The sequence below is a fragment of the Nicotiana tabacum genome, chromosome 4 (assembly GCF_000715075.1).
Source record: "Nicotiana tabacum cultivar K326 chromosome 4, ASM71507v2, whole genome shotgun sequence".
In the NCBI taxonomy this organism is placed as follows: domain Eukaryota; kingdom Viridiplantae; phylum Streptophyta; class Magnoliopsida; order Solanales; family Solanaceae; genus Nicotiana; species Nicotiana tabacum.
Genome location: NC_134083.1, coordinates 119,988,628 through 120,000,723, shown reverse-complemented (window position 1 = coordinate 120,000,723; position 12,096 = coordinate 119,988,628). Strand labels below are relative to the sequence as shown.

General features: G+C 38.3%; 1 protein-coding gene across 3 annotated transcripts; it reads left to right on the top strand.

The window, feature by feature from the left end:
- The first annotated feature begins 6,028 nt into the window (after window positions 1-6,028).
- LOC107765768 (transcription initiation factor TFIID subunit 14b) lies at window positions 6,029-9,871 on the top strand. 3 transcript variants are annotated; one of them, XM_016584456.2, is made up of 6 exons: window positions 6,029-6,270; window positions 6,409-6,506; window positions 7,167-7,388; window positions 8,078-8,265; window positions 8,355-8,467; window positions 9,397-9,871. In XM_016584456.2, exons 1-6 carry the CDS (start codon window positions 6,154-6,156, stop codon window positions 9,481-9,483), a joined length of 825 nt encoding a protein of 274 aa, XP_016439942.1. In that variant the 5' UTR covers window positions 6,029-6,153; the 3' UTR covers window positions 9,484-9,871. The 3 variants fall into 3 exon arrangements, with proteins under 3 accessions (XP_016439942.1, XP_016439940.1, XP_016439941.1); XM_016584454.2 differs by having other exon boundaries at window positions 6,030-6,270; window positions 8,346-8,467; XM_016584455.2 differs by having other exon boundaries at window positions 6,032-6,270; window positions 6,418-6,506; window positions 8,346-8,467.
- Window positions 9,872-12,096: the final 2,225 nt, after the last annotated feature.

Genomic DNA, 12,096 nt, shown 5'->3' with positions numbered 1-12,096 from the left:
TATGGACTTGTTTTCATATCCGAACAAGGTCCCGAGAGGCTCGGATGAGTTTCAGAATGGTTTTGGATCATATTAAGCCACTTTGAGGTTGTTGGTTTTCTATTGTTCAGGCATGCATCGCGATCACGATGTGTTGCATGGGATCGCAGAGTAGATTTTGAAGTAGTTGGGTTTTTGTCATTGCGTTCACCAATATGATGACGCGATCACGAAAGGTGGAGGGTTTGGTCTACACGTTCGCATGCACTAGTACGTGTTCGCGTAGAGGATGAGGCTGGCTGAGATTGTTGTTTGCATTTGCGGATCGCATGGCGCATTCGCGATTGAGGCAAAGCTGGAGAGCTCCGCATTCGCGTAGGTTAGGTCGTGATCGCGGAGGCTTATTGGGGCAGCTGCATTTTTGTGCTTCGTAATCGCAAAGCTTTTGACAGGGATCGCGAAAGGTTCACCTGGAACAGATATTTAAGTTGCTATTTTCAAGTCTTTGCCCATTATTTCACATTTTGAGTCCTATACTTCGAGAATAGGAGGATTTGAAGAGCAATTTCACTACTACCTTGGAGGTAAGTAATTTTAACTTGGATTTAGTTTTATATATTGATTACCCATGGATTTCTACACCTAAAACTTAATATTTTGAAAGGAAATATGGGGTTTTTGCATACACTTAAAGAGAGTATATTTTAGAGTTTTGGCCATCGATTTGGACTCGAATTTGATAACTAATTATATACTTGGACTCGAAAGGTTATGGGTCATCGAATATTTGTATTGGTTTCGGATTTCGGGCACGCGGACCCGGATTGACATTTTTGAAATTCTTCAAAGGTCGAAGCTTTATGGATTGGGATTGCTTCCTATGGCATTGTTTGACTTTCTTGGATAATATTTGGCTTGGATTTGCGTGATTGGAGGGCTAGAGCGATATTTTACTGCGGTTTGTGATTGAAGCTAGCCTGGGAAGAGGTAAGTCTCTTGGCTAACCTTATTAAGAGAGAAAACCCTTAGGATTTGACTTGATTTCTATTCGTTTAAGGTATTGGGGTAGTGTATATACGTGGTGGCGAGCGTATATGCACTTACCAAGTTTATATCATGGCCGGGGAAGAATTGAGATACTTTATGCCTTGTTTTGACTATGTGATTTGATTCATGATTTATTTGACTTATGTGACTATGTTGCTCTCTTATTCATGTTAGAAATCATGCCTAGTTTTATGATAATTTACAAAGGCATGGGAACTTATCCTTGATATGTTGAAATGCTTAACTTGACCGTAGTCACACAAAGATTTCATGAGCGCATATCCGTATAATTTTTATTAAGTCATTGTGCATTTTTTATCTGAAATTCTTGAGTATATGCATACATTTTGAATAGGGATACTTGATTTGGACTGAGAACTTTGACACGAAAGGTAAAGCATGCAGGTGAGATACAGTTATGTCACATTGGACATGATGATCAGATATTGATTTATGAGGGATTGCTATTATACCCCTCTTTGCGCTTGGATTTTGTACCATCCCTCCGGAGTCAGGTGATTACCCATGTTACTTTGGGCCCTGTGAGCGTGGTCAGTACATAGATTTATACCGGGTCGATACATGAATTTTGTATCGGGTTACTCTGATACATGGATTTTGTATCGGGGTGCATGGATCTTGTATCGGATACATGGATCTTGTACCAATTTGAGCATGCATGCACCTTCTTGATAATTTTAGCAGAATTCATTTAAATGCTAACTGTTTCATGCTATATATACATGCAGTTAGGAGCCTCGACTCCGTTGATTGAAGCATGCCAACTTTACTTGCCATACTTGAGCAACGTTATGATTATCTATCGAATTGGAAAAGCATGTTTTATGTCTTATGGCTGTTTTATATCGTGATACCTTTTGATTATAAGGATATTTACTGTTCCAGCTCTAGGCTTGTTATTATTTTTATGTTCTAAGTATTTGATGCATCTAGCCTCACCACTACTTCTTCGAGGTTAGAGTTGATACTTACTGGGTACCGGCTGTGATGTACTTATACTACGCTTTTTTGTGCAGCTTATTGCGGTACCCTTTGAGCTGAGTAGGAGTGTGTTATTGGAGACAAAATATTATGAGCTTAAATGGGGCGATATTGTCAACGAGGATTCATATAGCTAGCCCGACTTGCTAAGGAATATTGATGTGTAGTAGTAGCAGTCAGTGTTTTAAAAGGCGTGGGCATAAGGCGATGCGAGGCGTAAGCCCCATAAGTATTTAATTTTTAATATTTTATAAAATAATATAATGACAGTAAATATTTATAAACAGGTAAAATTACATAAAAATTGAATAAAATTATAAATATGTGAAATATATATGCTCCATCCCCACAAAAATGTGTGTGTGTGCGCGCGCGCGCCGCGCGCTCCATCCCCACAAAAATCTAGTCAAAACAATCTATTATACGCTACTTAGAAGTACAAGTAACTTGAGTCGAAAAGAATAAAGTTTTCTACATTGAGAAACAAAAAGGATGACTAACCTACAATTTGAACTTTGAACTTGTTGTTATGAAGGAGAATAGAGTTCTCTTTGTATTTGTAAAAAAAATTAAATATTCGTTACTTTTGGGAGATATTAGCAGACAAGATGAAGAATTGAGAAAGACCATGAATTAGGGCTTCAATCAATAAAAAAGGTTTTGACTTTTAAATTTAATACTTTTGAATTCCTTTTTAAACCTTTTGAGTAATTACCAAACTGACTTTTGAGAATTTGGGGTATTATATAAAGGACTTATTCAACAAATTTTGTTTTAATTTGAAAAAGTCTCTCGGGCTTACTCCTCACTAAAAAAATGCGCCTCGCACGCCTCGAACGCCCGAGTGTACACCCTGAATTGTTGGGCGTACGCCTCTTGAGACTTTCGCCCTACACCATCGCCCCGTGGTGTTTTTAGTACGCCTCGCCCCAAAACGCCATTTAAAACACTGATCAAGTATTCAGACTTGTACATATTCAGTAGTTGCTCGTGTATTTGTGTCATCTAGGTCTGGGAGTTGTACTGTTTTGGTCGTGTTTAGACCATGTTATACTTATATCAGATGTTTTACTCCTTTAAGCGTATTCCTGCGTTTATCATGATATAACTCTATTACTTAAAGAAAATTGGTCTTTATTCTGTTGAATGTGAATTAGCTTGCTTAGCAAGTACGGCTAGGCACCATCACGGCCTAATGTGGGATTTTGGGTCGTGACACCTACCAAACCCAAGAAACTACGGATCTTTGTTGCTAATGCAGGTCTAGGCCAATTCTGAACCGCCTCAATCTTCTTAGAATCAACCTTGATACCATCACTAGACACGACATGACCCAGGAATGAACTGAGTCCAACCAGAACTCACTCTTCAAAAACTTGGCATAAAGCTGACGATCCCTCAAAGTCTGTAGTACAACCCCCAAGTGTTGCTCATGCTCCTCTCTACTACAAGAGTAAACCAGAATATCATCAATGAACACAATCACAAAATAATCCAAATAAGGCTTGAACACTCGGTTCATCAAATCCATGAAACTAAATGATATCACCAAGAACTCATAATGACCATAATGGATACTAAAAGTTGTCTTATGGACATCCAAAGCTCTAATCTTCACTTGATGACAGCTAGAACTCACATAAATCTTGGAGAACACCCTGGCACCTTGAAGCTGGTCAAACAAATCATCAATTTGATACAATGAATACTTGTTCTTGATTGTAACCTCGTTCAACTATCGATAATTAATGCACGTCGTCATAGAACCATTTTTCTTCTTTACAAAAAACATGGGTACACCTCAAGGAGAAACATTCAATCTAATGAACCCCTTATCAAGCAAATCCTATAACTGTTCCTTCAAATCCTTCAACTCCCAGCTGGAGCCATACTGTATGGTGGGATAGAAATGGGCTGAGTGCCTGGGACCAAGACAATACAAAAGTAAATATCCCTTTCGGGTGGCATGCCCGGTAAATCTGCATAAAATACCTCTGAAAACTCTCACAACCGGTACTAAATCCATAGAAGGAACCTCCATACTAGAATCTCGAATGTAAGCCAAATACGCTAAACACCCTTTTCTAACCATGCACTGAGCCTTCAGAAATGAAATTACCATACTCGTATAATGGCCAAGGGCCCCTCTCCACTTCAATATAGGAAACCCTAAAACAGTCTTGGCGTGAAAATCTAAGATAGCGTGATATGACAACAACCAATCCATACCCAAAATAACCTCAAAATCCACCATATCCAATAACAAGAGATCAATTATAGTATCAAAACCCTTAATAGTAACAACACAAGACTGGTACACCCAATCAACTACTATAGAATCCCTAAACGGTACAGACATTACAGGAATATCAAGAGAATCACACGACATACTCAAGTGCTATGCAAAATATGAGACACATATAAATAAGTAGAACCTGGACCAAACAACACTGAAGCATCTCTATGACACATTGAGATAATACATGTGATAACTGCATCAGACGACTACGCCTCGGGCCTACTAGGAAATGCATAACAATAGGGTTCAACCTACCAGCCTATCATCTACCTCTATAATGACCTCTACCTGGATAGCCTCTACCTCTAGATGCCTAACCCCTACCCCTAGTTGGTTGGGCGAGTGGTGTAGTAACTGGTGCCGGAATCATAGCACGAGTATCCTGTTGTGGCATACCACTCTACGACCTAGGACAAAACCTCGGGACATGGCTCAAATCCCCATGCGCATAGCAACCCCTCTACTAACGTGGTTGTTGAACCTATAGCTCTCCCTTGACTACCCAAATGACTACTATAGTAACTCTGTATCATAGGTGCACTGAGTGGTGGCTGCTCAAAACGAGGTCCATAAGCACCATGGCTACCTAAAGTACCGCTAAAAATCCGAAGTGCTAATTGAACTAACCGAATAGCATCACCTCTACCAAAATGACCCTTGCCTCCAGTCGAGGAACCATTGAAACCACCAAAATGATGAGGCCTCTTATCAGACGTCGCCTCACTCCCCTAGCCACGAATGAGCTTGCTCCTCCTAGCAATCTCAATTGTTTGAGTGAATGAAGTCTCTGTCTCGTCCTCTTTCTCCATGTAAAGTCTAATACCAAAAGCAAGTCCTTATATGAACTCCGCACCTTCTTCCTCTTAGTAGGGATAAAGATAGCTGCATAACGAGACAAAACAGCAAAACCCCATCTCATACCGGATGACTGTCATACCACCCTACTGAAGAACTCAAACTAACTGCGTAGATCATCTCTCTGAGTGAGCGGGATAAACTTCTCCAAAAAAGGTTGTGAAAATTGAGCCTAAGTAAGAGGAAGTGACCATGTTGGTCTGCTCATCTCATACGTCTGTCACAATCTCTTGGCTGAACCCTGCATCTGAAAAATAGTAAAGTCCACTCAATCGGACTCAATCAGTCCCAAATTGCGCAAAAACTCATGACATCGATCCAAAAACTCCTAGGCATCATCTGAAGGCGCACCACTGAAATGAAGAGGAAATAACTTCTGAAACCTATTCATCATCTTCAGCTCATCAGTGACCAACTTGGCACCCCTAACCTCCAAATCCTCAATCCACCCCTGGTTGGGGATAAGGGGGCATGTCATGTAGTGTCCACCTCACCCAAATGACAGTGTCACGTAGGATTGAGCATCCACCTTAGACAGTCTTAACGGAGGATGGATATATTTAAACTATTATTGTAACATCGAGGATATTTTTGGACGAATAGTATAACGGTGATATGATTGATCCTTTTCGCATATTAAAAGGGGAAATTTGGCCCTTTTCCCTCCAAGAAATTGTAGTGACTAATGATATGCAAGTCTCTGACCAAAGGTTAACCACCACAAACTAAAATAAAAGATAATGGGAATGAAGTGTTCTAACATAAAAAAGATATTGAGCCGAAATTAACACGCCAGCTAATTGACTACAATACCCTTTAGACAAAACGATACAATTGGTGTGAGATCTCTCATTAACCTGCAACAGGCCGCAGAGGATCCATTTCCCTCCTTTTCGTTATCCGTACACTGATTGTCCAATCAGAAACCCTAATTATTCCCCAAATTTGACCAATCGGAGAATAGCCGTAGAATGCCTCAAAGCTCGTCGACAAAGAAGCACGCTCAAGACCCGCCCGACGTTACCGGACCCAACCCCAAATCTCAGCATACCAAAATGGTTAAATCTTCAGATGACAGCGATAAAAAGGTTCTTTTAATTAAATAAAAATTTCCCAGCTTAATTTGTTGATATTTCTAAAAGATATTTGGTGGGGTTTCTTAGTTGAGCTAAAAAGTTTTCGCAGCTTAATTTCCTTGAAGATATTTTCATTGGGTGTGCTGTTAGTTTGTGCAGAATAGTGGTAAGAAGCTGAAAGAGCTTGAAGTTGGGGTCCCAATAGTGTATGGAAATATTGCATTTTGGCTTGGTAAGAAGGCGAGCGAGTGAGTACTCTCGCAAAAGTTGATAGCTTTTCTGTAAAGTTGATACTCCCTCGTTCCCGTTTTATGTAGCTCTGTTTGACGGAATATGCAGTTTAAGAAAGATTTTTTTTTTTTGAAACTTGTGGTCTAAAAAAGCCATAAATATTTGTGTGCTATAAATCTCATTTAGGATAAAATGAGAATTTTAGTTAGCGTTTGAACGTAGATTTAGTTGAAACTTGAAAAAAGCAAAGTTGTGTTTGGACATGGGAAGAAAAGTTGAAGTTTTGTCGGCGGAAGAAAACATTTCACCCAAAAACTGCCCTAAACCAATTTTTGAAAACTTGAGAAACAAATTCTATTTTTTTTCAAAAACTGATCATATTCCATGAATAATTAATGTTTTCAATTTTTTTTTTTAAAAGTAGCCAAAATTTATTTCACACATTTGTGGACCCATATCTTACACATTTAGGTCCACAAAATTCTGGGACCACAAAGTTGTGAGACTAAAAGGAGGCCTCACACAACTAGTGTCAGTTGTGTGAGACAAAAAAATAAAAAATTCTTTTTGAGACAAACTTCAGCAAGGTGTGTCACGTAAACCGGGATAGAGGGAGTAACTTAATTGTATATTACTAGTTGATGAAATATCTAAATGAAGTTTTGATTGTGGAGCAGGTTCCATTCCCATAAATGGACTGTTTACGTTCGTGGTGCAACTAACGAGGATCTTAGTGTGGTGGTGAAGCGTGTGGTTTTTCAATTGCACTCAAGTTTTAACAATCCTACAAGGGTTGTGGATAGTCCCCCTTTTGAGTTGTCGGAGTGTGGATGGGGTGAATTCGAAATTGTTTTAACCCTTCATTTCCGCACTGATGTTTGTGATAAGCCGTTGCACTTGTGAGTTGCTTGCTCTTCTGTTATACAGCAGCTCTGTGGTTAATTAGACTTTGCTGGAAATGATTAAACAACACTTGTGCTTGGACCAGACCATTTAAAACTCTAGATTACTTGTACAGTAGACTTAACTGAGAAAAGAAAAAGTTCATGCACTTGTTGTAAGCAATTTCTTAGCTTGTTGCTTTATTGTCTTTAGGTGGATTTAAGTCACATTGAAAGGAAATTGTCTTAAAGGTTTTGCAAGCTCTTGATTTCCATGTGGACTCAGCTAAAAACAGAACGAGATGGAAGCAATTCATCTAGGCAATCGACTAGTTGGAAATAATGCTTGGTCGCTGTGTGTACACTTACATAGTTACATTAGACCCAGTGTCTGACATGAGTCTTTTAGTTTGAGAAAGAATGGAAATAACTGTAAGTTAAAGAACCTCTAGTTTTAGGAAACCCCTGATTTATTGAGTACTAGAATGAAATGAGCCCAAATAGAGCGAAACTGCAAAATGGATGGACGATACATGTAGGCAGTCCTAACTAGTTTGTGATTGAGGTTTAGTAGTTGTAGTAGCTTTTGTTCTTGTTGCTTTATTTTCTTTCAGGTTAGTCTTTGAACTAACTTACTTTCTGTTTCTATTTTTCCCTTTTATTCATGTAAACTATCAGGATTTGATGAAAGTTTTCTTTATTTGCAGATATCACCATTTGAAACTGTATCCAGAGGACGAATCTGGGCCTCTATCCACTAAGAGACCTGTTGTAGTAGAGTCATATGATGAAATTGTATTTGCGGAGCCTTCAGAGGCCTTTTTTGCCCGTGTACAGAACCATTCAGCAGTCAGTGTGCCTAGACTACTGCCTGGCCTAAATTTACCTCCTCCTGGTGTGTCTTCAACTGCTTAATGGGCCGGCAAAATTTACTGTATTCGTGTAGGTTGCTGATTTTGATGTCTTTATCTTTAGTACCAATAGAAGATGTTGATCGAAAGAAACGGGGTGGCACCAAAGATCATCCTCTAAGTCAATGGTTCACAAATTTCTCTGAAGCAGACGAGCTGTTAAAACTTACAGCAGCTCGCCAGCAGGTTATTATCTTTTAAATGCTCTTTCTTCTTTCTGTTATCACTAGTATGAGTATTTCTACGGCTCTCTTTCAGTCAGTTGCACAAATGTGTAATATAAAAAAAGAAACAATGAACTTTGGAGTTGTTTGCTAGCAAGATCGACTGGTGGCTTGGCTCTCCCCTGGGAAAATAGGAGTAAGAGGAGGTGAAGAAGAATCCTAATGATTCGACAAAAATCTGGGGAGAGAGCCCCAGGGACGCATGACCACAGAAGAAGTGACCAGAATGAGTTAATAGCAAGAAGTAACTTATCACAGAAAAAAAGAGCTTATGGCAAGAAGTATAATCCTTTATAATCTTCTGCATTTCTCGTGCAATGAGACAATGAGTGCAAGTGATCATAGGGGAATTATGCTTAACTGTTATGACATTCAAGACTCAAATGAAATAAGTTCTAACTCGGAGAGATATTGAGACATAGTGGACAGATGAATAATCGGAGGAAGTTGTCCTGATCATATGCTGCCATAGGGAGTATACTTCTTTCTGTTTTATCACTGACTTTATGCATTGAGAATTCATTCAAATTGTGGATTAACTGGATGGTTGCTCACTATAATCTGAAGATAGAAAAGTTTCAAATCTGATAAATTTGTGCAACAGAAAAGAGTTAAGTCCTAGAACCAGGTGTCTGTCTATGTATAAAGTAATCTTTCCTTATGGTTCACTTGGACGTGGTCAACTCTCATGGTCTAGAAAGAACAAAATGATGAGATATGCTGTCCATAGAAATTCTTGGTTAATATCCAAGTACTGTACGTCTCAACTAATGCAGATGTTTCATTTAGATATAGCTTGTGCTTGAAAGTTTTGTTGCCAGACAGTAACTTTTAATATATGTAGTGGAATCAGATCAGAAGACCCTTTTATGGTCTGTTTCAATATTATAGGTGCAAGGTCATATTGCAAGATTGAGAAGACAGTTGAGCTTGATAGAGGGCCAGCATCAACAATTGAAACCTGCCTCTGATCTGTGAATGTGTATCATCATAATATCTACGATCATCCACTTGCTCCCCAGAGATCCCTGATGAAAGTGTCCTTTGCACTTTTCTTCTCCGTTTTCCCTTTTTCCTGGTTATCTTTGGCAGGATCTGGAGAACGAATTACAACTCTACCGTCATAGGAAGATGAGTTGCAATAGATTCATTTCCTTGTAGACTGATACAGATATTAGTCCACCAATGGTATTCTGTTAGCACAATCAATGCAATTTTATAATCTTTTGAAATAATAGAGATTCGTTACCTGCATTGCATAATTTGATTGTCTCGTTCTTTTGTATAAATTGATTCAGCAGTGCTGATTTTTTTTTTTGGCATTGGAATTTCTTATTGGAATAATAATCCTAAGAATTTTCTCCTATATAGCTAGTCCCTTTTTTATCTCTCCTTTTTAGGCGTTCAGACATAATTTGCAAGTTTTATCACCTACGGTTGCAGTTATTGAACTGTCATCAACTTATGTGAACTAGTGCTTGAGCCAAAGCAAGATTATGACACTTAAATATTTTATGTTCTAAAAGTTCTGTAAATTTACTCGGTATTTCTTATATATGGCTATTGGTGATGAACTGAATGTGATTATTAAGACAAGGTCTATCTTTGCACAACAGCTATAACGGCTAGCTTACTCTTCCATATATCGGTTTCTTCTCGTTTTTCAAGCTACATCAATATCTGGTTCATATCATCAAGAATTTATGTATTACAGTCATTCGACAGTGATAAAGTCTCTTTTTCTTGAATTTTCTTGAATATCTCTCGTTGTCTTCAAATAGCATGAAGGATTGGGGGCAAAGCAATCAGTTTAGCATTGGCATGCGAAAAGACACATGTAAGATATAGTTTTAATGTATGTATGCTTTTTCTTGTATCATCTTGAAGAGGAAAAAGAAGAAAAGAATGAAGGATCAGGTGCAAAGCAATCAGTTTAGAATTGGCTTGCGAAAGACACATGTAATATATAGTTATTCTTGCATCATCTTTTTTTCCATACAAATTATGTATAGGAAAACCTTGTGCCATTCTTGGTATTATATCTCCTTTTGATCCATAAAGTATGGGCGGAAGAAGTTGTACTCTGGTTTTCAAGTGACTCTTGCAAGTGCTGGTGTGGGGTCTTCGATTCTCAACATATTCAGCTGGTGCTGGTTTGTGCCTTTGCTACGTATACCATATATAGAATTCCAAAATAGCAGTTATGATGCCTCAATCCCGAATAAATTGAGTGTTGATGTAACGCATGCCTAAGTGAGCACGTCCCAACTTGTAATTCATCATAAATTAACTAATTTTATGTTACCCTCTTTTATCCTAGTTTTTGACTGACGAAGTGAGCAAGTTCACGAAGGTGGAGTTGAATTCCTATTTTAAATTTTGCAGAATTTTCTATATAGTATTCTCTTGAAATTTCCTTATTTTAACCATCCTTATATCTCTCTCTGTCACAGAGTCACAGTGATGATAATGTTATTAAGTTTCTTTTTTGTTAGAGATCCAGGCTTCTTATGCATAGACACGTGTGTGTGGCTATCTACTTTCTTGGAACTCTCCAAGAAAACAACCATGTTTGATAGTTAATTATCATGACATCATTCCCACTAGGGCTTGATTATGTAGATAGTGGTCTATACTAGTAGTATATGTTAGGGTAGAAGCAATTGAAGGTCCTTACACCTTTTATGCTACTGGGTGAGAGTTTCTCTTGAGTGGAGGGATGGTTATATTTCCTATAAATCTTGATCACGTATTAGTAAATAGGACCAATTTCCACTTCATTTGCAGTAACTCATGGATTCTTGAAATTCAGCGATACTTAAAAGAAAAGAGCGATCGCCGAAATGGTTGATTTCTTGTCAAAGCTACTGCATTTCTTTCAACTGAGTCACCCCCCCCCCCCCATAATTATTTGTTTAACATTAAGTTGATCAGTTACAGAAATTACATAAAGATGTTATACATGGTCAGATATATCTTTTCGGCCGTGTGATGCACCTAGCTACCATCCTCGACCCGTATATAAACAGTTAAATTTTTTTAAAATGTATATACTTATACTATGTTTGTGCCTATAGTCACAAAATTAATAGATGCACATCCATCTTAGTTTTGGTTCTATTAAAAATAAATAGACGTACGCGATGAGAGAGAAGAGCGTTATCAATTCTAGGGGCCAATGAACTGGGTGTGCCCTACCCGTTGATAAAGTGGGTGATAATCATGTGACAGTGTTAGTGATAGAAAATGTTAGGTAATTTTTTTTTCATTGTCTAAACAGTTAAAGCGCGTACAAATTAATCCAGGCACCATATCAGTATAAAAGGGAACATCAATTCTAGGGGCAATAATAGGAGTGAGGCAGTTAAAGCAAACCAATGAGTGAGGAGGGAAGGAGTGAAGTTAAGCTGGCAGTAGTTTCAAGTAGTTGGTGCTGATATCAAAGGGCCTTACAGTTAAGTTACGGAGGTAGATACGTCGGGTTGGTTCAGATTTTTCAATTATCAAACCAAACCAATGGTATTGAGTTTTTAAATTTATAACCAAACCAAATCAACAAAGTCGGGATTTTCAATCTCGTTTTTTCTCAGG

What these genes read in the sequence shown, in the direction of transcription:
- LOC107765768 (XM_016584454.2), top strand. Translation starts at nt 6,154, where the DNA reads ATGCCTCAAAGCTCGTCGACAAAGAAGCACGCTCAAGACCCGCCCGAC. An exon ending in CCTAAATTTACCTCCTCCTG is followed by an intron (nt 8,266 to 8,345) that starts GTGTGTCTTCAA and finishes CTTTATCTTTAG; the next exon opens with TACCAATAGAAGATGTTGAT. An exon ending in TTACAGCAGCTCGCCAGCAG is followed by an intron (nt 8,468 to 9,396) that starts GTTATTATCTTT and finishes TCAATATTATAG; the next exon opens with GTGCAAGGTCATATTGCAAG.